This window comes from Syngnathus leptorhynchus, chromosome 13 (genome assembly GCF_054491065.1).
Source record: "Syngnathus leptorhynchus isolate UIUO chromosome 13, UIUO_Slep, whole genome shotgun sequence".
Lineage (NCBI taxonomy): Eukaryota > Metazoa > Chordata > Actinopteri > Syngnathiformes > Syngnathidae > Syngnathus > Syngnathus leptorhynchus.
Window position 1 is genome coordinate 1694843 of NC_141207.1, and position 25420 is coordinate 1720262.

Consider the following 25420-nt stretch of genomic DNA (forward strand, 5'->3'; position numbering starts at 1 on the left):
GACATGCAATCACATTAAAATCCGCCACTCGGGTATTATGGAGGGGGGTGGACTCATTATAGTGCATTAAAGCACCTCCCCGTGGAACAATATAAGCACCCCCACCTCTCCCTGGCGGGCCTTCAAGCTAACCCTGAGGCTGCTGGAGACTGATAGGGACCCTGGGGGAATCCAACCCACCCCCATATCAAGACTGCATATTTGATGAGACAAAAAATAGATGTGGATATTTTTAGGAAATAACTTGGATATTTTTGTGGCTTAATGAAATCATTTAGAGAGCGAAAGGTCACATCAAAACAAGTCCAATATATGGAAAAAATTAGCTAAGTGTTTTCAAGAATAAAAAGAGAATATTTTTTAGGTAAAGGTTAAACATTTTATGAAGGGGGGTATTTTATTAATTGGGGGAGTGGCCAGTACGGATGCTGCGCGCGCAATTCTGACGTGGCGTCACTTGGCCGATGAAAAGAAGCAAGAGGACCGCAATGACAAGATAAGCCCAATCACTCCCCCCCCCCTCCGTCTTTTATGCGGTTTATAATTATTAGTAATATTTATTGCAACCTTTTACCAATCACGGAGGGGGGCGGCGAACTGCTGCCCCGTGTCTGCTTTGATCTTCTCTGTGTGTGTGAGGTGAGGACTTGATCATTTCATTGATGGACCAACGTTAAAGGAAAGGGAGAAAAAGGGATGATGACGTAGGCTCGGCTCCGGTTGATATCATTTTTAAATGGATATTTGCAAAATTCTGCATTTATAGCATCGTGTTGTTATTGAGATGTCCCGTTTGATTTGGTGTGGCTCGCTGTTGTCGCGTGGCTCGGGTGATTAGTGTGGGTTTTAGCGGAAGGGTAGCATGCTAGCAGGCTAATGCTAAGTGTCACTCATGTTCGTCTTCTGTTCTTATGGCAACCGAGGCGCGCTCATGTCACGCTACCCCAGTACGTGCGCGTCACCGCGAACGTCGCCGTCCTGGACGTCCGTCCATGACAAATATGTAACGACAGCAAGAAATTATAATTTATTCAATAAAACCCGTTTCAAAAACGTTTTTAAATAACAGTTTTTATGTTTTGTTTTCCTAGAATGACAATGGTCGAGTGTCTCCACTGAATGAAGACTCACAGCCTTGGAATTATGGAAGCGTCTGATGAAGTGTTGCGCTCTGACATGGTGGGAGAAGCAGAAATTCCAGAGAAAGAGAACCAAGACGTTATTCCGTCTGCTTCCCAGGACTGCACGGTGGGATTAAGCAAGGTAGAGCTCGCGGAGCCACCTGGGTCAGCGGTAGGAGCGGACACTGGTGCTCCAGTGGGTGGTGTGACTCTGAAAATGGCCACCACCGTTCTGCACCCCGTGTGTCTGGGAGAAAACCCGCTGATGCTCCCCATCCACCTCCAGATGGCAGCGGCTCATGGGCCCCAACTGGGATCAATGGGGGCGGCGCCCTACTTGCTGACAGGCACCAACCAGGTCTCCCTCCCGCTGGTCTTGGATCCTGCTGTGATCCCCCAGAACAATATCCTGTGCCCCAATCCGTTGTCCTTCGTGGAACAGAAGTCTGTTGCAGAACCCACGCAGGATGGCAACCTGCTCTCCCTCCTCCAGAATCCCGCCTTTGCCGCAATCCTACAGGATCTTTTCCCGCCCCAAACCGGTCCCAGCACCTGCCAATCCCCAGGCTCCCCATTCTTTCCGCCCACCTACTCGTCCCCTTTGGCCCCACTGGTTCCTCCCGCAACTCTCCTGGTCCCATATCCCGTTGTGATCCCGTTGCCGGTTCCTTTGCCGATCCCGCTACCCATCCCCGTTCCTCAGACGGAAGACTCCAAGAGCAACCTGCCAAAAGCCGTCTGCATGGAAACCAAAAGCACTCAGACTCCCAGAGACCTAGACTCAGTGCAGAATAGCTCATCACCGCAAGTCCTGGACCTGTCCATGCGAGGACCGTGCCCCATTGAACCTAAACAGGAATACCTCAGTCCACAACATCAAGACAGCGTCCTGGATTTGTCCGTGCCTGCTACCCAGAGACACCACGCCCCGTCCCATGGTCCCAGGCGCTCTGTGGAACGTAGCGCCAGTTTTGACTCTAAAATCCTGGGTAGTCTGGCGTCTCTGGACTTCAGTCGTCAGCACAAGTGGATGTTGGATGGCGGCGCTGGTGGGTCCGCCTCCCTGGGGCCGGGGTCGCCCAATCTGGAAATCGTCAGCAACCCGCAGACGGCCAAGGTTATTGTCTCAGTTAAGGATGCCATCCCGGCCATCTTGTGTGGGAAGATCAAGGGCCTCAAAGGGGTGTCCACCAAGAACTTCTCCATCAAACGAGATGGGATCCAGGGGATGCCAGCCCAGCTTTTTGAGCTGCCAACGCCCCTTCCACCCCCGACCTCCCAGCATGGTCCCGACACATCCCTGAAGAGGGTCAATGGTAAAAACCGTGCCATCAAGCTGAAGAAAGTGACCTCGCAGGGGATCCACTTCCTGCCCATCAAGAAGCAGAGACTTGCAACGCTCTTACCCAGGAAGTAAGTGGCAAAAATCACTGGAACACACCGGTTCAACTCTGGTCCCAAACTTTTTCCTACTCCAACACACTTGACTGAAATGATCACAATGTGTTTTGAGCTTTTACGGTGCTAGCTGATGAGTGTGTTGGAAGAGAGAAACGTCTAAAACAAGAAGCAAGACTGTGGCGCTCTTGGCCCGTTGTTGCCTAACCCCAAGTCAGACTTAGGCAGGGTTTACTCAAGAGCACACTCAAGGGCTTTTTCCTTCTTTACGTCCAAGTTAACGGCACTACGGGTTGTTTTCTAACCTTTATCGAGCGAAGACACTCGTGAAATTTTCCTGTCACCAATGCTTGGAAAATCCCTGATTTGGTTGACGTTTGCGCCTTTAGCTTTGGGAAAGCCCGGTTGGCAAGAGCTGTTAGCATATGGCGGCTCCATTTTTTTCCAATCCCAGCCAATACATAAGTTGTATCTTTTGTAGCCTGACTGTTGGTGATGCAAATTTATACCATTACAAGTAAAAAAAAAAAGTGTTTAACTTTGAGCACATTTTTGTGTATTTGTGAGGCAATTTTTTTTTCTATTACACAAAGTTTAAACTGTCATAAGTGTGTTAAGATTAGCGTTAGGCTTAGCAGTGATGCTAACTTGGCTGTTAGTTTGTTTTCCTTCCCGAGTGCACTTTGTGGTGGTAGTCTAGTGAACAAGAAGAAAAAGGTGACAGGGTTTTGTGCCTGTTGAATTGTGATTATGTTTGTGATGAACAAAAGAAAGCCTTGCGCGCTAGATCTATATTTATTATTATTTATCATGTCAAATGTTTTTCAGTTTGATCTGATCACCTTTGTTAATTTATTCTTTGTAAAATAATATTAATAACCCATGTGAGGATGAATGAATATTTATACAGCTTGAAAATGAAACGGATCTTATGGGTCACTCACTTTGGTGACCCCTAAAGCTAAGTTTACATTTTTAATAAAAGTTTTTCTCACCAAATGTGTGCCCTTTGAATTTGGAATTATTGGTATTATAAAAAAACATCTGCTGGTGTTGTAGCTATACAGTGCTTGTCAAAAGTAAAGTAGACAACAAAGTGAACACAAGTCTTTTATCTAATGCAATATCGTACGAAATATTTAAAATACATATTGACAGAAAGAGGAAGCATTGATTGGATGTCTTATATTTGTCAAAAACAAACAAAAAAAAAGTACAAAGTAACCCACATAACCCACTTGGGCATTTGTGATTGAATGGATTTTTAAAATTTACCCTTCTAATTGCTTTGTGTTCAATTTCACAAAGATGCCTGAAAATGGCAAAGCACTTTTTTCCTCCATTGAGACAAGATGACAGCCTGACTAAACGAGAAGCTCCCTCCTTTGCTTCAACATCTAAAAATCAGCAAATAACGCAAGTCTTCATTCAAATACTTGAGATGAGGTAAAAAAACAAAATCCAATCCATCATGTCAATCACAAATTTTGCATGTGTTTAAAAAGAAACCAAGGGCTGGCGCTAAAAAAATACCATTGACCTGAGAGATGTCGCTTACAATATCGCCACATTGGGACAGTATTTCCTATTTCATGTTACAAATAGACAAAAAAATTCCATCATTTACAAAATGTACATTCAGCTGCATGCTCGCTGTGTGTTAAAGCCAGGAAAAGTGGGCTGACAAATACAAAGTCAAATCAAATATAAAATCCTTAGGAAATGTTAGACAAATACTTGTTAGACTAATACTTGACCATGTGGTGAGTTCATAAGTCATCTCATTTTTGTTTTGTTTATGAAACAGCTTTGCTTGCATAGACTTAATTGACGGCATGTGTACAGTAGGTTGGCAGCAATGTATGCAGATGAAGCAGGAGGACTAAGACGTCCATCCATCCATTTTCTGTATCGCTTTGTCCTCATGGGGGTCGTGGGCGTGCTGGAGCCTATCCCAGCCGTCATCGGGCAGTAGGCGAGGGATACCCTGAACTGGTTGCCAGCCAATCGCAGGGCACGCAGAGAAAAACAACCATCCGCACTCGCACCAAGGGGCAATTTGGAGTACTCAATCGGCCTACCAAGAATGTTTTTGGAAACCTGAGACCCCGGAGGAAACCCCCGCGAACTCGGGGAGAACATGCAAACTCCGCACAGGAAGGGCGCTGGAATCGAACCCGGACCCTCCTAACTGTGAGGCGGACGTGCTACCCAGTGCACCACCGAGCCGCCCGGGACTAAGACATTAAATGGTAAATGGGCTGCATTTTTCTACCTTTGGTACTGCTTCCTCATTCACCTCCTGGCCCTCAGGACCAACTGCTTCAGTGTCACTGAACAAAGCATGAAGGCAGCAGCTGAGGATGCACAAGGATTGTTCCTTGGGCCTAAGGCAACAAGGGATTCTGGTAAGCAAAACATAAAAGTCAAACGGTTTGGAGGTAGGTACACTGATATTGGGGGTTTTTTTTTTGGTGGGGGGGGGGGGGGGGGGGTCGGACCGAGAAGCATTTAAAATTGTAATGGTGGACTGACGATTACAATTTTGCTCGGCTTAGAAAAAAAAAAACGCTTTTCAATGCTCTAACAAACGCTATAAATGACTAATTGGCACGTGACAAGTGTCAATTAGTTGCAGAGTTTCTCTATTTGCAAGGCTCGGTTCCTTTTCCCTTCACTGTAGTTGTCGATGGTGCCCATTCCTTGTTAATACGGCGTTAAACGACATGAGGTGTAAGTGTGTAACGAAATGCGTTGGGAAACATTCTTCAGTCTCCGTGGTGCACCCCGGATATTAGAAAGTCAGAAGAACACTATGGAAGGAAAACTTTCACTCTCCAAAAGTTGGAGAAGGTAGTCGGTCACACTAGTGGGTCTTCTTGCTGTCCTCTATGATCAAGTTGTGGGTCACACTTTGCCCTGCTTGAGCCTCTCGATGTGGTGGCACAGTTTGAGGGCGGGCCCCAGCTTGAGGCCCATGTACTTCATGATCATGTCACTTCGTAGCAGCATCAGTGCCTTGCCGTCGATTTCCTGACAAAACAAACGCACGAATGAGCAGCTAGCATGCTTGGAGAAGAAAACAATTAATAGCGAGTGAGTCTACTCGTACTGACAAAAACAACCACATTTAATTGACTGTTTTTCAATTACAAAACAGTAACAAACAATGGCTAACTTTTTTTTCAAATCACAAGATAAACACCAATGCTAACTTTTCAGGATTTTAGAGAATAAAATGCTAACTTACGTGTTTTCGGAATAATTCAACGTGTGGTGCCAACGTCGCAGGGTCGGCGTCCCTCACAAATTGCATGACCTCGTCTATGGACCAGGACGCTGGGTTTCTCCCGGGCATCTGCCAGCCCTCCCTCTCCGTGGCGCTGCTCTCTGGCCCAGTGGTAGAGCTGGCTGTGGCCCAACAAAAAACATTTAAGAAAAGAAAAATGTATTTTTACTTCTGGAATACTGCAAGATACTTCTGGTTAGCAGAGAGATTTACAACCACCCCAAAAATAAAGAAATAATCATCTGATGCGCACCTTCGACTCGCCGGAGCTGGGCTGACACCAACTCTGCGGGATTAGAGGCGAGTCGGCGGGGCACGAGGGTCGCGCCGGATGGCGACGAGCAATACTCGGAACGACTGCGTGCTATCAGCGGCCGAGGCGTCATGGAGTTGGAAGCGGAGCCCATGTAGCGCTGCTCCTTTAGTAAGACGTTATCTTCGTGCGGAAGCGTCTCAGCTGTGTCATGGTAACCACAGATCAACAAATACACTCTACAACACTTGAAGTTCAATCAAAGTGAGTTCATATTATTACTTTAGTCATTTGTAACAACAGCCTTGGTATAGTGGTCATTGTTATGTAATATTTAATGTTTCTTTGTATTTCTCGTCTCATTACAAATATTGATGTCATGAGAAGGATGTCGATAAGTACCTTCCGAAGGGTGGGCATCTGTGCGTTGATGTTTGGGCGACAGCGGCGGGGCGTACGGAGGCGAAACCCCGGCCAGGCCTCGCTTGCCCGCCCGGGCCAGCGAGGGCGAGTCCAGTGACTCCTCTTTGACTGGGAGAAAATAAAACGCTTGTGTAAATTAACAAGGTTGATTTCTTCTGTGACATATTAGTCATTTAACCAATCCTGAAACCATGTTTAATCGCAAAAAAAACCAAAACAAACTTTGAATGGACTGTCAACCATATGTCCATTTACCTGCCTTGGTCCTGTCATAAGAAGCGGCGTAGTGGCTGAACGGCTGGCTGCTGAACAGGTTGTCGCACTGCAGGTGACGGCACACCGTTTCCAGGAAGCGCAGCACAAAGGCGGCGCTGGAGGCCGGAGGCAGCTTGACCGCGCGGACCCCCTCGTCCGTTCTCACTGGGAACAACACGGTCATCTCTGTTGCTAGATCTTCACTTGACCAGTTAACACCAAAATGCCGCAAGATGGCAGAAAAGCAAACCTTGGACCTAACCTCGTTTGTGTGAGTAAGAACTGGACCAGTTGGAGGAAACGTGTTTGTTTTCTGTTGTTTTTTGGGGTCGAGATGGTGTGAGACATTTGTGTGTTACCTCTGACCACCTTTCCGCTCCCTGAGTGTGTCTGCAGAGCGTCGAGCAACACTTTGGGCTGGTACACGCAGTCTAAACAGGATTGGACCACCTGCTGGAGCACGGAGTTGACAGGCGCCGGTCCAAAGTGATCCGGCAGATGCTGCAGCTGCTTGCGGTCCAGATGCGGGCCGCAGTTTGCGTGTTTGTTGACGTAAACACAAACTGCCGTGGAAAAGGACAGGCAAGCGTGAGAGGATGTTGCGATCGATAAAAGGCTGGCGTGGACGTGAAGCGAGCACCTGTCGATACCACAGTGGGCAGGCTGGCGGGGCTGCCGCGTTGAACCTGGATGGCGGGCGCACCAGAATGTGACAAGCTTTGGAGAATCTTGGATTTTCGCTAGAAACACACAGGAAGCAACACAGATGAATCCTGATACTCAAAAACTTGAGTACAATTCCTCACAGCTCAGTCGTGCGATCACTCGATGGACTCGAGTCTCACCTTGCTTCCGGGTTTCGGGCCTCGCTTCTTATGCGGCCGAGGTGTGACTTGTATAGCGCCGTTGCCGTTCTGGGCGGCGGCTTCGGCCGCGGCTTTGAGGAGAGCGAGGGTCTCGCTCTTGGGCCGGCGACCGCGTACCCCCTTTCTGACGGGCAGCCTGGGCAGCGGGTGGGGCAGTCTGTAGGGGGCCTGCAGAGAGCGCCTGCTGGGCTTGGAAGGCGACGACGTCAGGGCAGGGGGGTTCTTCGTGAGAGTGACTGTGGTGTGACACCGAGAAAGTCAAGGTCTGTATGTTTGTTGGCATTAGTTTGGTTTGATTTTGCTTTGTCACGTTTTGTCCGCGTGTCTTGTCATGTCTACGCATGCTTATGTTTCCACCTTATTTTTCAATCAGCTCCCTTCAGCAACTTGTCTAGTCCAGGTGCACCTTGTTGTCTTGTCAAGTTTGCCTGTATTTAGTTCCTTAGTTTAAGTCTCAGTCACCAGGTCACCTGCGCTTAAAGGTTAGGCAGGTGTGCTGCAACACTTACCGCTGTTGCCGGGGGGCTGCAGGCTGTGCTTGGTCAGCGAGCACCAGCCCACGGGAAAGATGTCCCGCGAGCCGTACTTGCACCAGTAGTCAAAGGCTCCTCTCCAGCCGTCGAACGTGACGAAGACCTCGTCGCCCATCACTTCGCCAATGGTGGCCGGGCAGATGAGGTGCGGATTCTTCTTGTCCACTGCTTCCAGCTTTGTGCCCACTTTGAAGCTGTTCTGAGGGGGCCTTGGGGGCTCCTGAAAGCGAGGGGGTGGGGCGTCATTGCGGCGGCTCCATCAAAGTGACCGTGCATGCTGGCGGCCTATGCGGTGAAGAGACCTTCTTGAAGGCTGTCGCCGGAGCCATCTCCGCTCCGTTTAAGGTTTTCAGCAGGAACATCGGCCACGAGGAGGCATTCATGCGAAATCCTGGAGAGTGACAAATACACCTCCACTTGATTCCCCCCCCCACTGACATTTTTTTTTTTGTAAAAGTAAATCTAAAAGAACATTTCTATGTTACCCAGTGGCGGCTGCAGCATGTCTCCTTTCTTCTCGCACGTGCCGATGGGCTGAATGTCGGAGGAGTCCACCAGCCTCCAGAAATCGTTGCTGTTGTCGCTGCCGTCCAGGCGCAGCCGCAGGCGCACTCCCGTCAGGCCCATGACGGTGGCGATACACACCGAGGTGGCGTTGCGGGGGTCGTGGGCCTCTAGCTTCATGCCAACCTTGAAGTCGTTGGACGGTGGGACGTGAGCCTGAGTATGACATAAAGAGCAAAGACGAGGTAAGAACCCCATAATCTGCTCTGTAAACCGTGTAGACCCAAAACCTGAAGTGACCAACCAGCCCTACTTTTAAATTAAATGATAAGGTTATGACATCACAACCATACCTGACGAAAAGAACTTTGTGGCGCCGGTAACGATGACGTTTCTTTGAGATATTCTTCCCAGGCAAAAGACTCTGAGAAAAGACACATTTGAGCTCACTTCCAAGTTTAATTCATGTACAAGATTTAAGGAGGTAAAAATTGCATCTAGCAACTTGCCTTTGGTTACTTCTGGTGTTGTCCCTGTTGTTTGTTTCTCTTTTTTACCATCCCTTTGCTCTAATAAAAAAAAATAATGTAATGTAAAAATCCAAGGCTGGAGGGAAGTGTATTACTAATGTACAATACAATACAACTTAGTCTTGTTTCTTACCTTTTATTGGTGTTCTTCCCATGTTGCCTGCCTGATGTGCAAAGGCGACACTTGAAATGGGGACCTTTGTAACCCAACAAGAGGTTGCTTTTGCTGCTGCCTGTGGGCTTTTTGTCCAAGAAATACAAATTGCAAAGATGAAAATACAGTCACAGACATGGACACAAATTGGTTGCAAAATGTCAAATATTTCCATGTTGTCTCTGGAAACACAAAAATGATAAAAACTCGAAATGCTTCAAGAATCAATGTCGTTATTGTTATACAATTATGGATTCTTTTAAATGCCAACTTCAACATTTTAAATTTATTCCCGGATACATGGGATATGATTTCAAATATATCTTTTTGGTAAAAATACAACTTCATATTGTGGAAAAGGGTAAAATAATTTTTTACTTGTATAACTGTGATTAAAATTGCAACTTTTTGACATAACACAACTTTAGCCTTATAAGATTACATTTTCAGGGTTTTTCAATCTTTATTGTAAACAATTACTTGAACATTGTAAAAATGACCAGTTCGTGTTTTATAGTCTTATAAACTAATTTTTTAAAAATCGTTTTTCAACTTTTTTTTTTTTTAGAATAATTTTGAATTCACAATTAACATTTCTTGAAACAAGTATGGTGTAAAGTTTGAAACGTACGGTCTGGTATAACATAGTCATTATGTAACAATTCATGCGTTACCGGTATGCTGTCGGTTATGTAATGAGAAAATGTACTCATATCACTTTACATTATTCAGCTAACGTCCATAGGTTAGCCAAATGTTGTACATACATTATAAACTAATAATAAACAAACTATTGTGGTCCACGATTTATAGACCGGACACTGCCATGACGTGTAAACATTACGCAGTATACAACGTGCGCCAGGTAATAGCCGGAGCCCCTTGTTGACAAGTTAGCCGCGCTTGCTAACTAGGTTGGCTAACGTTTCTTTCTTTCTTTCTTTTCTTTATTTTTGATCGTAAGGCGGGCGACTTCCTCCCTTCCATCCCGATTAATTTGCCTAACACTTCTATTTGTGTTTCATTTAATAATCGTTCCAAATAAATTTAATTTCGTAGGCAGAGTTAACTTACCGGTGACGCCTTTTTTTGGGAAAATCGCAGAAAAATGTAAGCACTTTTTTCTTTGCCTAATCGCCAGCTGCCATCTTTTCCCCTCTTCTGTTTTGTGTGCGTGGGTGTGAGTGCGACACGCATTTAATATGTGCCGAAGATCGGACGCTTACTAGCTCTCCAACGAAAATTTTATTGGACGGGACGAGGACTACGGCCAATGAAACGTTGGACATTGTGGAGCGTCCAGCCAATTAGAATCTATTTTTGTTATCATTAGCCAATCAGATTACGGAGTTGTCTGCGAGCTGAAAATACTTTCCGGAGAGTCGCTACTAATTGATGTTACTTATCAATTAAGTCATGTTACTTAGTATCATTAGTATGATACTTATCATAAATACATTTATTAATCCAACCCAATAGATTAATTTCTTTTTGCAAACCAGTTTTAGAAAATTTACTTTGCTCACCAATACCAACTTTATATTCGTCCTCTTTCCCTTGTAAAATCAGCTGGTCTTTCTTAACATTCTCAGCTTAGAGAAATACAATATTTTCCATCTTTCTTCCATCTTCGTTTCTAATGCGAGCAGTCAAGTCTCCATTGTTGTTTCCAGACTTTTCACAAGGGCAAGTCACAAGGGCAGTCGGTGAAGCTTCCATAGTTTTCATTTGATTGTTGAGCATTTCCAAAGACTCAGACGTAGCATTATCCTTTTTTGGCCCCATAGTTTTATTTTTTTTTCTTCAACAAGTTAAAAATGTTTTAGCGTGTCTGTGTGTTAGTATGTTGTTATCTCTTCAGTTGCAGCTGTAACCTTGAGGGAGCAGAGCAAAAAAAAAAAAACAAAAAAAAACAACAAAACTCGGTTGCCAGAACGGAAGAAAAATAAAATCACAACTTTATCCGTCTTTATTCGTTCTGTGGTGGAGTCCCTTGTCGAGGCCCGTTTTTATTTCTTTCCACTAGAGAGCAGTATTAGCTACAGCAATACTTGAACACGCAAGGGTGAGTGACAATGTAGTTATTAATGCATGATTGAATCATACGATGAATAAGATGCACTTGCTTTCCAACATGACCTAAAAGTTTGCATAATGAAACCATAATTGTGCGAGCGTCATTGTTGTAAACCTAAAAGCGTGAATCCATATTTTGAGCCTTTTGTCTGGTACCGCTGAAATATGTATAAGAGATGGTTGTTCATAATTCTAGGTTTATAAACTGTTGTGTGGTATGCTCTGGAACATGGCTTTCCAGATGTGGGACAAATTATATGGTATACTTTGCATCATGAGATGGAGCTTTCTATTGAAATAGTTTTTGGACATAGTATTTTTTCGATTACAAGATGTTCAGATAGATAGACAGAATTTTTTTCAAGGAGACGTTTCGTTAGACCGTCCCGTGTGCTTGTCCGTAACGCGGCGTGTGATCTTGTGAATTATGTAATTGAGAAATTAGAACAATATCCCACTTCGCACTAAACACACCCCCAGCGCCGCAGCGACGAGAGCGTTCTCCAATTGGTCCATTTGCTCGGAGGAGTCATCCGAGAGAGAGCGCATCGGCCGTTGCGATTGGTCAGTTTGTGCCGCCACTCAAATACGTTGCCTTGGCGACGGGTAGCTAGCAGCTTGTCAAAAGCGCACTTTAGCCAGTCAGTCGGTAGATTGGACGCTGCAAGCTTGTTTGGGAAGGAACTCCTCCGCTCGTGGGTGGATGGACGACCCCATTTTGAGCATTTACCTCGTTGATATTGACCGAGTGAGTACTTTTCAAGTCTTTTTGGGATGATGCAAAAGCGGAGGAGGTGGAGGAGGCGGTGATGAGTGTTTACGGCGCGGCTCATCGCTACTATGGGTGTTTACGTAGGGAGAACGAAAACAACCATAATTAGCTTAATATTTCGCGTCACTTAGCTGATAGATCACTACTGAATGCATTCTACTAATCTGCTTCACGCGTCATTGTTGCTATTATGTTGCACTCGTTGGGTGTTTTCAGGTGGGAGTTGAATCCCACGCATGCGCACACGCACTTGTGCCAACCAAACGGAGGTTCGCGGATACTTTCTTTCGCCACCCATAATTGCCTCAGTACAAATGTTAAATACATATATTTATTTTCCATGCATAAAATATGTTGGCTAAGAATATCCTCTCAATAAATGTCTATATCCAATAATGCTCTACCGACACCAATAAGACACATTTAAAACAAACTTATTGATTTGAGTATGAATCAATATTATACTATGGTGCTATATTTTAATGTTAGGTAGGATGTTTGAACTTGGAGTGCAAACTATTTTTTAGGTGGTACTTTATGTAAAACCTTTGGGAACCACACTATCCTTCAGATGTTGGGCCCATTTGATCTCTGTTGCTGATCAAAATTGTGTCGACTTAGTCGTGGACGAGTTCCGTCTTTGTGGTGACGCAACACAAAAGAATGCATCTAATTCGGCCATCGGGGTAATGTAGTTGAACCCCTATCCCAAAATGCCAATAATTGTTTTGTTGTTTTGCCGCCCTGAAATGTCCGCCTTTTTGAGCCAATTTCACCTTGGGAATAGTGTCTTGATGCAGTGGGGGGTAAAGGTTAAAAGTATATAAGTGTATATTTTCAGCTTCCCGCACAGACTCACGTTATCCTCACCACGCATGAGTCACTGTGTTGATAAGAGAGAGCTCCGAGATTCCACACCATCCGCAGCCATGTCGTTCTTATTTTTTGGGCCCTAGAGAGAGGCGGGTGTAGACGATTGGTGGCTTGTTTTTTGGGGAGGGCTCGGAAAGCTCCTTGTGTTGACTATTCATTGGTACGCAATGATGGTATTCCACGCTCAGGTGTCTGGGGCCTCGTGAGGTTTTGCAGAGTTTATTTTGGCAGCCGAAAAGCAGAAGATGATGAGTTCGACTAAAAAGTGGCGCGTGCCTGATTCAATATGTGCAAATAATATAGATTTATTAGCTTTGTTGATGCAATCTAGAAACTTTGAGTTTGGATCTGAAGACATTTTGTTTGTAGGCCTTAAGCTTTTTTTGACGGCTAGAGGTCAGATGGGTCATCCGTTCATGTTCTGGATCAATGTGTTGGTGTTTTTGTTGTTGAAATAAAAACAGGACAAAGTGCCCCAAGATATATCTTTGGTTTGATTAGAGTACTGACTTGTTTTTGTTTGTTTTTGCTTCCCCAGCTCATCAATTTTTAGTGGTCTAACTGATATGTGTACATTTTTTGGTACTGAATTTATATAAAGAACAGAAATTTTCACCATAATGTCCCCTTTCAGGGTTTTACATGAGTGTGTTTGGGTTGCAGATGACGGCCATGCGGCGAGGGGTGCTGCACCCAATGGGAGCCAGCATCTGGCCACGCCCCCCTCTGCCCGAGCGCCGTGAGCCTTTGACGCCGTGAAGACTCGTGACGTCGGTGATGTCATGAATAAATTTGAGGTCCTTGGGATTGTGGGTGAAGGTGAGTCCTCGGTGAACTTGGAAAGCCTTTTTCTCAACTGCTGATTTAATTCCGTTAGTGGAATCCAAGCGTTTACTCCCACGAACAAATATATGAGTAAGTTCGTAAACTTCTGTAATGACTAACAGATCCCTGAAGATGGTGGCGTTGCAGCTCTATTGGATTTGAGGTCAGCACAGTTTTTGAGTGAAAGACGCAAATTAGCGCAAATTACAAATTGTCAGGACGGAAATTCAGGAGAACTGCCAACCCGTTCGACAAGTTTAGGTACCTCGCCCTTGATTAGATTAAAATGAGCGTGACGCAGTAGCTGATAGAAAATGTGTATCGCTAATTTGTGAAAAAGCTCATGGAGTGGATGAGGAACGACGTAAAAAAAAAAAAAAAGTTGCTGGCATTCAACTTAGACCATGCACCGTATCCAGCACAGTCATAGATTTTTCCTCCATGAATGTAAGGTCAGTCAATTGTTGTCGATGGCTCACGAGGACTCGCCATGCACGCCATTCACCGCTTACGTAATTAGGCAGCTTCTGCGAGCCCGTGCGAAGGAGGAGAATGACATTCAATTCGTCCCTTTTTTCATGGCCAGTCCTCAAAATCATCATAATTTTTTTATGCCGTTGTACATCTGTCCATGTTGCTTCCAAATGGGGCTCGTTTGGACGTATTCCCTTGTTCGGTCCTGGTTCGGGAGTTTGTCCAAAAAGACTTCCTGTTTAATTTTGGGATTATGTCCTTGAGATTTTTATGATTATCAATTCCTTTTGTATGAATCCCACTAAAGTTGCTTTGGTTAAAATCAAAAGATTGAAATATTCCCAAAATTGCACCGATTAAAAAAATTGCGCGGGGAATGTCATGACTTCCTTAAATCTCCCAAATGTTAAAATACTACAACCATTCCCCAAAATTTGACTAGGTTAAATAAAGACGACTGTAAATCCAGCAAAAGTTGCACGAGTTCAAATAAGACTAGCGTGAAGCTATCTTTCACTCGTTCGCTCCCGAACAAAACGTGTGAGCTCAATGTGCTTTTGCCACGTCATTGTCGAGGAGACGCTTGCAGTTGTATGAGGAAAAAATGTCCTTTTTTATTTTTTTTTATTGCTAGACTGTTGGCATGACAACACCAGCAGCAGGGCAGAACACTTTCACATCCCCTCGCTGGCCACCGCATTAGGTACACTTGCACAGTGTAACAAGTATCGATCCAAACAACGCGGGGACTTTCCAGAACCGGTTCTACTCGGACACAGTGGTTCTGGCCCATTTGTTACACTTTTGCGAGGTTGTGCGGAGACAGTGGAGCCGTTCCACAGAACCTCCTTGTAGAGGACATCTGATCGACGTTATGTATTTGAAATGTATCAGTGAACAATTTCAAGCCAGACAACTCGTCTCCAATTATGGAATGACCTTCTTCTCTTCCTTCCAGGTGCCTACGGAGTTGTTCTCAAGTGCCGACACAAGGTAAGATCAAGATCAAACACCCACCCCGAAGGTACGCTAGCACATACTGAGCAGCAGTAAGTGGCTCAGCGACCCACACGGCCGCCTCTGGTCATGTCATCTCGCTCCATTTAAGGAAGAAGCCCAGCTGAGTGTTGACACCCGAACACGGAGGGCGGAGGGGGGGGGCAAAGAAAAATAGGCTGCCTCCCACTAACAACAGATCTGCAGTAAACATGCGCTCTGTTGTTTATTTTTCCTGCGCTCACATCTTTACAGTGGTGACCTCCACTCGGCAAGCTCGCCAGACGCTCGGATGCGACGATGCTTAGCTCTTGATTGATTAGCTGATGAAGATTCAGCCTCCATCTGCCATCAGACAGTCAATCACAACGTGCGATGGGGGACTTTCTTCTCAAATGCTTTCATTTATTTGTCTGGTTTGTCTGGCATCCAGCATCGGAATGGCTCGTGGCGCTCTCGCTCTGCGGGAAAGTCACTAATAGATGCCACCAGAGCCTTTGATGCGTGGCATGACGCGTGGAGGCACAGCGGGCAGAACTGCGCCTGTCGCCGATCAATGTGGACCGTTGCCACGTGGAAACGATGGCATTGTCGGAGCGAAAGGGCCCGCGGAGGCGTGCGCTCGCCGGAACGGAGAAAATGGCGCTTGATTGGTCGCAGCTGCGTGGCATTCACACCCACCCCCCAAATTAAAAGTACAATACGTGTCGTTAGTAGCCTAAATGGATCGGGCCAGAAATAGAATCGAAGGAACGGTTAGACGGAACAGCGACATGGCAAATAAAGTCGGAAAAGTGACGCTTCTCTCAGTGTGATAACGGCTAGTCATTTTATTGTTAATTTCCAAATACATTTGAGCCACTGCGTTTCTAAACGCAAACTAATTTAGGAACATAGCAGGCTAGCTCCAAACAAGATGTTGCGGTGGTTCTCTGCACTGGCTTTATGTCACATTTGGCCGATGTCCGCGAGTGGGCCGGGCGCACCAGCTGGCCTTTTATTGTTTATTTTAAGCCCTTAACAAATCCCACTGACAGCCAGCCAGCCAGGCAACGCGCGCTAATGTGGGAGCGGAAGCCAGCTCGGGTGAATGATTACTACGAGCGACACTGAAGATTAGGCGAACTAATCGGAACCGGAAAGAAGGAGGCATTTCGTTGTGGTGAGCAGGTGCCTACACAGGAATTTGAGTCTACGCTATTGATGTACCCTTCCATGACCCCCCCCCTACTCCTTTCTTAGATGGGATAAACTAGAAACTCTTCCAAATGTTTATTTCCAGACAGCAATGATATTTGGGCCCAATTGAGGTCACATTGAGAGATTAACGTGAACATTCTCACTTCCAACTAACTCGTGGGTTTCCGCCGGAGTCAAGGTGACCCATTTAAGTCCGCTCTTTCCTCTCCTGTCCCACTTTCTCCTCGTGGGCCTACATAAATAACCCTTTCCTTCAAAAAAGGGGGCGGACAGATGATTAGACTTTTTAAATTTTCCCTTCCCACTGCTCGACAGCCGCTTTGTAGCTGGATTGGGAAATGGAAGAGAATTTCGTCGTCCGCGATGTTACGCAAGCCAAAGGTTTCCAAAAATAAAAAGACGCCATCAACATCAAATGTTCACGCTGACTCACTCCACGACGACTGGCGTCATCTTCCGAAACTGCGAAATGGACGCTTTGATCCTTATGAAATCATTTAAGTCACACTTTTGGATTCAATTTCAAACCCTGTGAGGTTGATCACAAACAATTGGAGAACACAAATTGATGCCGACAGTGCTCATTATAAAATTGTCTCAAAAGAGCAAACGCTTTCTGTATATTTCGAGGATGGAAGAGAGAGTTGGAGCCTGTCAATGTTTTACTCGTGTGTGTGTGGACACAGGGACCGGTGGCCCGATAAGCCCATTCAGGGCTGCATTCCTGAACTCTGCGCCTCAACTAATCGTGAGCGCACTTGCGATACACTCCCGACAACAATCGAGTCTTTTCGCTTGATTCCATTCACTTTTTTGGCAGCGTGTCTGCCGTTGAGGTTTTTTGCGGGTCAATTTAGGCTGTCATCTTTTTCCAGCAGGTTGTTGCCTTCGGCGCAGCTCCAAGCACAAATGCCAGCTGGGCCTCGTAAGTAGGGCAACCCACAAGAACCCGGAGAGTCTCCCCCCCCCCCCTTCCCCAAAAAAGTGTGTTTTAGTGGTTTGACACTGGATACCGAGTTCTAAAATACTGTCAATAAGAGACCCAGACTCACTGTCGCTGACATGTGGCTTGTGAATGAGCTGGTGATGAATCAAAACGTGCTTTCCGGCCGTTGCATCACCGTGTGACAAAAAAAATGACACCTCTCCAAAGCCTTTCACTTCAGGGGTGATTTGTGCTTTGGCACCGATTAGAATTTTGGCCTTGTTCAGAAGTTCATGTACTTGATATTGCTGTATGCTCTTCTCATTTATTCAGCTCTGATAAATGTGTTTTTCTTGCAGGACACCAATGAAATTGTGGCCATAAAGAAATTTAAGGACAGCGAAGGTAACATGACCTTTTTGAGCTGCTAAATTTATTCTCTTTTTGTGGGATTTACATGAACCTGAATAAATCCTACGGGAGTTACGCTCGTCATAGTTCAAACGACACAATATTGACTTTTGCTCAGAAAATGAGGAGGTCAAAGAAACGACGCTGCGGGAGCTCAAGATGCTGCGTACGCTCAAGCAGGAGAACATCGTGGAGCTCAAAGAGGCCTTTCGGCGGCGAGGCAAGCTCTACCTGGTCTTTGAGTACGTGGAGAAGGTATGAAGGGCAGGCCTCGGTGGACCCTCAACTCCTTTTCTTTTCCTCAATGTGTTTTTTTTCTTCTTGTGTTTGCTCCCTAGAACATGCTGGAGCTGCTAGAGGAGCTGCCCAACGGAGTTCCTGCCGACAAGGCACGCAGCTACATCTACCAGCTGATCAAGGCCATCCACTGGTGCCACAAGCATGATATCGTTCATCGGGGTAACCCGCTCACACTTCATCACATTTCATTAAAAAGCCCCCCAAAAAATTAACATGTTTTTATTGAAGTACTGATTTAACTCAAAGTACTTAAACTTAAAGTACCGACTCTCAAATGTATTTAGGCATAAAGATATTTATTGTTTTGTAACTTTACATTTACTCAACTGCTACATGCTTTAAAAAAAAAACACAAAAAAAACGTGATTCCACTCTGTGAGCTTTTTAGTGGACAAGGAGGAAGCCAGATGGCAACAGGCTGTCCAAATGGCCGCTGGGATCCCTCGTACGATCCCTTCTGCTTCCTCGGGCTTGTCCTTTATGAATAAGTCATGCTTTGTCCCGCTTTACAATCTGTGAATTTTCATGTTTCTTTAATTGCTGGACCTTTTTAGTCGTTGTCTCCAAGGGCAGTTGGACACACTCAAGTTGTAAAAATAGATGGAAGGTTTTGCTATTTTGAATTGTGTGAATTGACTGAATTGCTTTGAAGTGATTCAACCATAGAAATGTTTTTCACTCCAAAAATAATATTATTAGCAGGATAACAACTTTTCTTTTTAATTGTGTGCAATGACGTCCTAAGGTTGACGCCTTGTCTGCTCATTCTTCAGACATCAAGCCGGAGAACCTTCTCATCAGCTCTGACGACGTCCTCAAGTTGTGCGACTTTGGTGAGCTGTGACACAACCGGAGCATTATTTTGGCACGCTATATTTATATGCATGACAATTTAGCGCCTGGACCAGATATATCAAAGATGTGGAAAAATGATTCAATTGGTTATCCGCACACTTCGGTACCCAAAGCGTGTGGCGTTACGACAGGCTCGTGTGGCGCTTTGAGCCAATCTGGCAATGGAACGAGGGGCTACGGGGGAGGGAAAAACATCATGCGGGCAATCTGCTACGAAAGGCGGGAGGCCGTGTTGGAGGCGCGTGGAGGCCAAGCGGATGCCAGTTCGTAGTCTGGAATGGAATTTATTTCCGTCAAAACGTTTACATTATTATGCAGTTCAGATTTTGTTCCTTTGGGGCTTTTTATTTTTTTCAAATTCAACTCAAGCTAGCGCTGCGATCGAACCTTGCATACAGATGCCACAAGAGGGCAGCAAAGCACTTAAAAAAAACTCCAAACTAGCTGCAATTTGGTCTCATCCTGTCACCTCTTGGCAGGATTCGCACGCAACCTCTCGGAGGGAACGGACGCTAACTACACTGAGTACGTAGCCACCAGGTGGTACCGCTCTCCGGAGCTTCTGCTCGGGTACGTCTGTCAGCAAACGCCCCGAAAAGCATCGACTTGCTCCTACTTAATCGTCCTTCCGTCTTCTCAGGGCTCCGTATGGCAAAGCCGTGGACATGTGGTCGGTGGGCTGCATCTTGGGAGAGCTGAGCGACGGACAGCCTCTCTTCCCGGGCGAGAGCGAGATCGACCAGCTCTTCACCATCCAGAAAGTTCTGGGGCCTCTCCCGCCGGAGCAGATGAAGCTCTTCTACAGCAACCCTCGCTTCCACGGACTGCGGGTAAAAAAAAAAAAAAGAAAACACTCATGCCGTCTCACCTCCATCTTCCATCACCTCTTTATTCTCGCTGTCTTGCTGCTCGCACACTCTGCTACATTTATTTTAAAAAATGATCTTCCTCTGGCTGCGCCGTGACTGATTGCATCGCAGTGACTCATCGGTGTATCGTGTCCTGCAAGCCGGGTCGTCCTTCCTTTTACTTGTTCGTGCCCACGCTTAAGGAGTTCATAATGAGCACTTTGCAGATTGCTCGTTTTTATCAGTCTCCAACGGCACCCTCGCGATGTGTGCTGAACTCTACCGATCTCGATTTCTGATCTTTTTTTTTTAACAACCTTGTCTCCCTTGTTGATGTTTTTCTTAGTTCCCTACCGTAAACCACCCACAGACACTGGAGCGCCGATACCTGGGGATCATCGGCGGAGCCCTGCTGGACCTGTTGAAGGTACTTTTGAGTGATCACGACGCTGAGTTAGAAGAACGCGAGCGTCTCTTTATGCCTTCCAGAGTCTTTTGTTACTCAACCCCGGCGAGCGGTTCCTGACGGAGCAGGGCCTCAACCACCACGCCTTTCAGACGCTGAGGCTGGCAGAGCGGACCGGGCCTCCCACGCCGACGCCGGTGCGTTCCTCCAAGAGGAAGCCCCACCACGGAGACACCACGCCCAGCAGGTGGAATTCACATCATTTTTTTCCATTCTTTGTGCCCATTTAGTCGAAAGTCAAGGAATTTACTTTTTACTGATTGTGTTTGGTCCCTGGCCAGGAGTCATGGCCTGAAGAGCTCGGGCAGCCATCGCTCCAGCACGCGCGACTGCTCCAGCTTGCCGCGCCACGAAGACCTCCACCCCGGCAGCAACAGCGGCGAGAGCGGAGGAGGAGGAGGCTTCCTCAACGGCAACCTGCCGACAGCAATCAACCTGAGCCCCACGCTGCACCCTAAGAGCTATCCGGCGCAGATCTTCAACCACTCGGCCTCGTGCGGCGTGGACCTGCCCCACTTGCTCGGCCCCTCTGACGCCAACAAGGGCGACTTTGACGTCAGCCCGGGCCCCAAGGGCTCCGACGGCCCCGGAGCCAAGTACCTCAAATCTAACTTTCGCTCGCAGCAGCACCGCCACTCCTTCGTGGAGGGCAAGACCAGCACCCTGCAGTCGGCGGAAAAGCACGGCCGCCACGGCTACGTGGAGGCCCCTGCGCCCAAGTTCTCCTACCTGAATCTGTCCAAGAGCTACGGCACGCTCAGCGACGCCAAGTCGGTGGGCAACCTGAACGACGTGCACCTATATGCCGACGAGCCAGCCGCCCGCTACTTCCCCTCCAGCTGCCTGGACCTAACGGCGCCCAGCAGCCCGGCGGTGCGGCGCTCGGATCGCCGGGGGAGCACGCGCGCCGAGCGCGAGAGCAACACCCTGGACTCGTCCTTCCGTCGCTCGTCGGCCCGTCGCAAGGACTCGCCGGATGGCCCGGACCCCAACGAGGGCGGCGGAGGCGTGGGCCACGTGCACTCTCTGTCGGCCCCACACGAGCCCTACGCTCAGGGCTACAGCAGCCCCTTTTCGTCACAACAGAGACCACACCGCCACTCCATGTACGTGCGGCGGGATCACCAGAGGACTCACGGGGGCGACGACGGGCTCCTTGTGGGCCAGGGGGCGCCAACCCGGGCCAGCAGCCTACAGCTGCTGTCGCCCCAGCTGCAGCACCGCACGTTGCCTCGCCACTCGGCCTCCAGGGAGGAGGACATGAGCCGGGTGAGTCGCTCCTCTTTAGTCCAAAACACCGACGGTGAAAATCTGAAATAAGCGGACTCTATTAAAAACTTTTAAAAAGTTTGACCACCTTTCCCCGTTTTAAACTTACACAAAATGCACAATTGACAAAAATTCCATATTTTCCATCAGTGAGAATTTAGGAAAGCACAGCAAATAATGTTTTTGTATTTGAAGATGTCCACATGAAGATGTCCGTCCAGCTCTAGGATGGACGCCGCTACTTGTAAATGCAAAAGCTTTTGCATCGTGTTGTGTGGCTGTGTGTACTTGTACGGCGCTTTCTGTTGCTGACGTGTTGTTGCTGCTGCTGCTGTATGTATTGTGTCCAGAGTGATCAGGCCCCCACCGAGGCGGCCCCCCACAGCAGACCCCCAATCAGGGACTCCAGCAGAGACAACTTTCACACGCAGAGGCAAAAAAGCGAGGTCCATCCCTTTGTCTTGCCCTTGCGTACTTTCGCTCTCAGACTCCAGATTTCTCTCTGCTACTTTCTTTGCTATGGCTAGCGCTACCATCATGCTCTGCCTGCTTTGCTGCTACGCTAATGTGACAGTTAAAGCCATGTTTCCATTGTCTCAACACATACAGAACATAAACTTTGATTCTTACGATTATCGTTTTCATCACAGTCGGGGTGCACGACGACTGTGGTGTGTTGACCGCGTTTGTGTCTCAGGTGGGCCTGTACCACGAGCCTCAGGCGGATGATGGCGGCGCATCGTCTAAGGAGAACCGCAACATCTACAGCGAGTCCATGCCCCGCAAGGTCGGAAGCTTCTACAGAGGTGGGTCAGGCAGACACACGGTGCGGCATGCTATACTTTGGACCACGCCATCGCCTGTGTGTGTTCTCGTGTTGTGTTGGTGCCCAAAAGGCAAGTGATGCTCTCTGTGGTGTTTGTTGAACAGTCCCTTCTCCTCGGCCAGACAATTCCTTCCACGACGGCCGCTCCCAGGTGCGAGGCTCGGGCGATGCCGGCAGCCTGGCCAACCACTCCAAACGCCAGACCGCTTTCGACCCCTGGTAAGCGTCCCACCCTCCACGTCGACCCCCACCCATCCTCTCCGCCTGCTTTAACACACTGATTTTTCCACGCGAGGACGGGTCCGGACACGGTGGTGCTGAATACGTCTGAGCCGTCCAAGGAGAAAGAGAAGCAAGGTTTCTTCAGAGCAATAAAGAAGAAGAAGAAAAAGCCTCAAATGGTGAGTTGGTGACTCACTCTAGCGCAGGTGACGCATGTTTGGCATCGAATTCAAGTTATAATCTTTAGGTAAGGGATATTTGAACACAAATGATGATGCAACTCATGTAGACAACCAGTATCACAATACTAAAAGGCATATATTATTGCTCCTCTGCCAAGAGTAATTTGTAGAGTATGTTTCATTCTTTACTTTGGATTTAATCATTTCATTGGGTTTTTTATAGAGTACAATATTGTATTGTGCACTCTTTCTTGCACGTATTCCACATCAGTTCAAATCAAATTTCGGTACAACGCCAAACAAAACACAAAACCTATATTTGAAAAGCGGTAAACCCCCGCCCACCTTTTGTAGGTGGTAGGGAGCCAGCCATACCGCCGCTACTCACAAGAATCCCCCAGAGTCACATAAGAAGGTTGACGAAGGCGAAGAGAGAACCCTGTCAGGAATCTGAAACGTGACTCAAAGCAGGAACACTTTATGAAGGGGTTCATTTTCATTTTTGGCTGCTCCTTTCTTGCCAAGTTGGGACGAGGAAGCAAATAAATGCAATCTGGCCAGTCGGAAGCAGCCGGGTGTATTTTTAGGTTCTCATTTTCTGCCACTGTGACACACACACACACTTGATGAGAACTCCAAGCTGCGAGAATGACGCACTGGATGCTTGTCACGTCATGTCGACATTCTCAATACTGTGCTTTGTAACGCCCAAAAAAGGTTTTTGGAGGGGCTATAACGAATGAATGCCATTTTAAATCATTTCAAAAGAAAAAATTGATTTGATTTTAGGAGCTTGGTAATGGAAGAATCACGTATTTATTTGGCAGGTCCCCAGTGAAGAGGCGGTGCTACAGAAGTCGGCGCGCTCCCACCAGAGCAGTCGCCATCGGAGCCGCGACAAGAGCAGAGAGCGCGAGCGGGACAAGGAATGGGCTGACAAGATGGCTGACTCGCATTCGCCGGTATGTCCGGCCTGTCTTGACCAAACACAACAAACACACAACAATCAGATTCCAAATTTTCGCATTAGTCCTCTGAAGTTGGATGAATTCATTCCCATCGTCCTTTTGTGCCACACTTTTATTTTATCCTCCCAGAGCCAACCGCTCAAGTCGCTGCGCAAACTCCTGCACCTCTCCTCATCCTCATCCAATCAGACGGCAGCGTCCGACATGCGCTACCAGCAGCTGCCGGGCCCCGGCCCCCAGGGGGCTTTCTCGGACGGGCGCGGCCATTCGGGGGTTAACACCCCGCAAATGAAGAGCAGGCAGTCAGCCTACCCGCAGCTAGAGCCCGGCTGGCACGCCGGCAACCCTTACCCCGAGCAGATGGCTGTCAAGGGGGGCCAGAACGGCCACGGCTTCGGGCGCCCCTCCAGGTCCCGAATGGCCAACATTAACGACCTGAAAGAAACGGCGCTGTGAACCACCACCACCAACAACACACACATTGATGGAAACACACACACACACACACACACTATTTTACGCACACGCCCAGTGCACCGCTTGCAAACTGAAGGCCGAAAGCCTTTTTGTGTCTTAATGTTTTTTTGTTTTTTTTTAAAGGCTTCCAATGTTTGATAGACTTTCTATGATGACTTTATTTGTATTATAAAGTACATATTAAAAATGGAATATTTAACTATATATGTATATAAAAGTAGAAATGGCTAGATAAAAGTGTGTTTTTAGAGAGCCTTATTTACTTGTAAAAGGTGCAGTCTTTCTTGTTTGGCAAAGCCCGTCGGCACGGAAACGTCACGTGACATTGTGATGCGCACACATCAAGTGAGTTGACAATCTTTCAATCAATCACTTCCTTTTGATTTGACCTTATTTTTGACACATTACTGTACAGTTGCTGCGTGCTTCATTATTATGATGTTTATTATGATGATTATTAATATTATCAAAAATGAAAGCATTGTATGTAAGGTACCTTAGCTGGGATTCTAAAAATGGCCAATAAGGTTCCACGCTGTAAATTCTACTCCGCGAGGAGATGTGTAGGAGGAAGCGTGTGTATTATATTAATACTACTAATGTGGGAGTCTTTGTCGTCTATTTACACACACACACACACACACACACACACACACACACACACACACACACACACACACACACACACACACACACACACACACACACACACACACTATTTGTTTACGGGCAGGCCAAACCAAACAGTGTTTCAATTGGAATTTTTGTTACACATTTGTAGCATAGTCCATCGTGTTTTCTCCTTCCCCCCCGACAGACAAATGGGTAGTATTCATGTTTATATCTGTAACGCTAAAGCTCAAATAAATTGCAAACTGGTTTCATTTGACACGAGTGCATGTTGTATTTTTTTATTTTTTTTTAATATGAGCTGCACAAATATGAATCAATATTTTAAATTCTGAATTTTTTTTCTTAATCAAAACACAAAATGAGATCATATTACAAGATTGACTTAGTTTTCTCATGAGATTATCAGATATTTTTGGAAGACAATTGTTATGACCCTAGAGACATAGAATAGAAAATAAAAGAATCTAAAGAGACTAGATGACACAAACAGTTCAAT

General features: G+C 46.7%; 3 protein-coding genes across 9 annotated transcripts; 2 read left to right on the forward strand and 1 right to left on the reverse strand.

The window, feature by feature from the left end:
• Positions 1–452: 452 nt before the first annotated feature.
• On the forward strand, positions 453–3518 carry rai2 (retinoic acid induced 2). 2 transcript variants are annotated; one of them, XM_085928381.1, is made up of 2 exons: positions 453–639; positions 1092–3518. In XM_085928381.1, the coding sequence occupies exon 2, from the start codon at positions 1120–1122 to the stop codon at positions 2536–2538; it is 1419 nt and encodes a 472-aa protein (XP_085784507.1). In that variant the 5' UTR covers positions 453–639; positions 1092–1119; the 3' UTR covers positions 2539–3518. The 2 variants fall into 2 exon arrangements, with proteins under 2 accessions (XP_085784507.1, XP_085784508.1); XM_085928382.1 differs by lacking the exon at positions 453–639 and adding an exon at positions 662–1003.
• A 98-nt stretch (positions 3519–3616) lies between these two features.
• LOC147046850 (sex comb on midleg-like protein 2) lies at positions 3617–10537 on the reverse strand. Its single transcript, XM_085928380.1, has 15 exons — positions 10401–10537; positions 9306–9412; positions 9152–9211; positions 8996–9066; positions 8624–8858; positions 8441–8529; positions 8115–8358; positions 7585–7841; positions 7380–7479; positions 7099–7302; positions 6740–6904; positions 6464–6592; positions 6062–6265; positions 5770–5930; positions 3617–5552 (listed from the first exon to the last, which is right to left on the reverse strand). The coding sequence occupies exons 2-15, from the start codon at positions 9325–9327 to the stop codon at positions 5427–5429; spliced, it is 2067 nt and encodes a 688-aa protein (XP_085784506.1). The 5' UTR covers positions 9328–9412; positions 10401–10537; the 3' UTR covers positions 3617–5426.
• Positions 10538–12034: 1497 nt separating this feature from the next.
• On the forward strand, positions 12035–25164 carry LOC147046851 (cyclin-dependent kinase-like 5). 6 transcript variants are annotated; one of them, XM_085928533.1, is made up of 18 exons: positions 12035–12150; positions 13711–13866; positions 15305–15339; positions 17827–17872; positions 17997–18133; positions 18217–18337; positions 18952–19011; positions 19513–19603; positions 19674–19863; positions 20228–20308; positions 20371–20534; positions 20629–21616; positions 21967–22062; positions 22314–22422; positions 22547–22661; positions 22738–22843; positions 23674–23808; positions 23944–25164. In XM_085928533.1, exons 2-18 carry the CDS (start codon positions 13830–13832, stop codon positions 24268–24270), a joined length of 2838 nt encoding a protein of 945 aa, XP_085784659.1. In that variant the 5' UTR covers positions 12035–12150; positions 13711–13829; the 3' UTR covers positions 24271–25164. The 6 variants fall into 6 exon arrangements, with proteins under 6 accessions (XP_085784659.1, XP_085784660.1, XP_085784661.1 ...); XM_085928534.1 differs by having other exon boundaries at positions 22565–22661; XM_085928535.1 differs by lacking the exon at positions 21967–22062.
• The last annotated feature ends 256 nt before the right edge of the window (positions 25165–25420 follow it).